Source organism: Tupaia chinensis, unplaced genomic scaffold (assembly GCF_000334495.1).
Source record: "Tupaia chinensis unplaced genomic scaffold, TupChi_1.0 Scaffold000632_1, whole genome shotgun sequence".
In the NCBI taxonomy this organism is placed as follows: domain Eukaryota; kingdom Metazoa; phylum Chordata; class Mammalia; order Scandentia; family Tupaiidae; genus Tupaia; species Tupaia belangeri.
Window position 1 is genome coordinate 26490 of NW_006160152.1, and position 2900 is coordinate 29389.

A 2900-nucleotide genomic window follows, 5' to 3' on the forward strand; every position below is an offset into this window, starting at 1 on the left:
CTTCCATTCTCCTCTCGGGATCTTGGGCACGCACGCACACGCGCCCGGCGTGAGTTTTAAGCCACCAGGTCCGGGACGCGAACCGCGGTCGACTACACGGGAGTCCAGCGACATAGCCATTATGCTAACTGCTGGTTCCCTTTCATGGAGATCATTTTAAGACACTGAGGAAAACTTAGTATGCTCAGTCTGCAGCAAGCCTACCAAGGAAGGTAGTTCTGTGCAGTGTCTGAAAGACACTGCTCCCAAGAGCCCCTTTCCCCGTGTTAGATTTAACATATATTTCGTAATTGTTTTCATGATAAAAATGAATCAGAAGGGACTAGCTGATGGCGTAGTGGTTACATTACTGGACTCCCTCATAGTCAACTGTGGTTTGAGTCCCAGACCCGGTGGCTTAAACCTCATGCTGGGTGTGCATGCCCAAAATCCCGAGAGGAGAATGAAGGAGAAGGGATTGCAGTATGGCCATTCTCCCGGGGAGTGATTTCTCACTTTCTATCTCTCTCATTCTGGCAGTACTCTCTCTGGTGAGCGCATGCTCCCTCTAACAAAAAAAAAAAGAGAGAGTAAGAGAGTGAATAAAAAGAGGGAGACTTACTGTATAGAGAACAAAATTTGGCATTGAAATACTTTTATTTTTCTGTGTATTCTTTTTAGCCCAATGTGCTTCGAAGCTCAAATTAGACCTGTTTTTAGTGGCACCGGAAGAAGCTCGAGCTGGAAAATAGCAGAGGCTTGTTATTGACTCTGTGGTCAACGGCTTGGCATGAAGTGGGTGACTTCCTTCCCATCCCATTGAAATTTTAGGTTAGGTCAGTGTGCAGGAGCAGAGAATGATGATTTAAAGGGGACTTATTGTTGTTTTCTTTAGAAATGGGCCCCTTTAAGTTATTTTTATGCTCCGTCTAAGTAATTACCGTGCGGCAATCGTGACATCGTTTTCTGAATATTCTGCGCGCGGCTGAAAAGTTGGAAGGTATCGTATATTTAGCACGAAAGTAAACAATGCAGACAGCTATGAAGTTCGGATGATCCCAGGGACACCGAGGAAATAAGATATACAAATTGGTGTTTACTGCCAGGGAGGCGCGAGGGAGGTTGGGACTGGCGTGGTCACTTGGAGGCTGGCTGAGTTGAATAAACTTCTTCTTTTTTTTTTTTTAATTATTTTATTTAACTTTATTTTAATTTGACCAGAAAGGGGGAGAGAGCGAGAGAACAGAGAGGAAGTGAGAAAGCAAACTGCCAGATCTGGGACTCGAACCCCAGTTGGCCATGTGGGAGTCCAGCACTCTTAACCACCATACCACTTGCTGGCCCCTGAGTTGAATAGACTTCTACCAGGGGTCCCAGAAAAACCATGTTATAACTCTGTGGCAATCATACTGCATTTCTATCAGGGTGGTTTAGCAATACATATTTTCAATGTCGATACTATTAAATTTCTTTTTTTTTTTTTTTTAAGAATGAGTTTATTTAACCTTATTTATTTATTTACGTATTTTAATTTGACCAGCGAGAGAGCGAGAAAGGGAGAGAGCAAGCCGCCAGGTCTAGGACTCGAACTGTGGTTGGCCACATGGGAGTCCAGTGCCCTTAACCACCATGCCATGTGCTGGCCCCAAATTTCTTAATGATAGAACTAATGGTCAGTACTTTTATTTAAAAATAAAAATTCTGGGACCAGCAGTTAGCGTAATGACTATGTTGCTGGACTCCCATGTAGTCAACCACGGTTCGAGTCCCGGACCCGGTGGCTTAAACTCAAGCTGGGTGCATGTGCATGAGTGCCCAAGATCCTGAGAGGAGAATAGAGGAGAAGGGATTGTGGTGTGGCCTGGGAGGTGATTTCTCACTTTCTATCTCTCTGTCTCTCTCTGGCAAATGCACGCACCCTAGAGCAAAAATCTCTTCCACACACCCCGCCCCCCAAAAAGAAAAGAATGCTGGTAGCTTTCCCAGCACCCCACATTCTGGTGTTAGCTGCTGCTTGGGTTAAGGTGTGACAGTGCTGAGTTCAGCAGGATGCCACTCACGCTCATTCTGGTTTTGGTTGTAGAGGTTGGCGATTTGAAGGAGCTGCAGACCCTAGACATTTCTACCAATCGTTTGCTAGCTTTACCCGGGAGGCTTCACCTGTGCCTTTCCCTGCAGTACCTCACGGCGGACCGGAACCGCCTGCGCTCCGTGCCCCGCCAGCTCTGCCAGCTGCCCAGCCTCAACGAGCTCTCCATGGCCGGAAACCGCCTTGCGTTTCTGCCCCTTGGTAAGTGGCCGCGGTGCAGCGAGGCCAGACAGCCCACGGATTAGACAGGAAACCGCGCGTCCTTTCACTGAGATGACCCGTCTCTTTTCTGTCTATCTTGAAGGCTGCCTCCCTGAATCCGTTGTTTTGCAATGAACAAAACAGCGCTCCCAGTGAGCAGATGAAATTTAGTTCACTTAGGGATTGCCTATTTTCAAAAGGAATCTGGGTTTAAAAATGTGCTTGGGGGGGCCGGCAGGTAGCGTGGGGGTTAGAGGCCCTTAATTTCCACATGGCCAACCGCGGTTCGAGTCCCAGACCTGGTGGCTTTCTCTCTCTCTTTCTCTCTCTCTCTTTTTCTTTGTCCTTCATTGGTCAAATTAAAATAAGTAAATAAATAAAACTGAATAAAATAATTCTTTTTTAAAAAAAAGTGTTTAGGGAAGCCAGGAGGTGACATGGGGGTTAAGGTGCTGGATGCTCACATGGCTGACTCTGTGGTGTGAGTCCTGGACATGGGGGCTTGAAAATCACGCTGAATGGGACCTGGCAGGTGGCGTGGTGGTTCAGGCACTGGACTCCCACGTGACCAATTGCAGTTCAAGTCCTAGACCTGGTGGCTTGCTTTCGCACTTTCTCTCTCTCTCTCTCT

General features: G+C 47.1%; 1 protein-coding gene and 1 pseudogene across 1 annotated transcript in view; one reads left to right on the forward strand and one right to left on the reverse strand.

The window, feature by feature from the left end:
* The window catches only part of LOC102476550 (ribosome biogenesis protein WDR12 pseudogene), a 5669-nt pseudogene extending 4730 nt beyond the window's left edge, over window positions 1–939 (reverse strand).
* Window positions 1–2900, forward strand: part of LRRC28 (leucine rich repeat containing 28) — a gene marked incomplete at its 5' end in the record, with an annotated part of 51683 nt that overhangs the window by 24394 nt on the left and 24389 nt on the right. Inside the window, 1 exon segment of the mRNA XM_006159497.2 lies at window positions 2063–2269. Within this exon segment, the coding sequence (XP_006159559.2) occupies window positions 2063–2269 (207 nt within the window).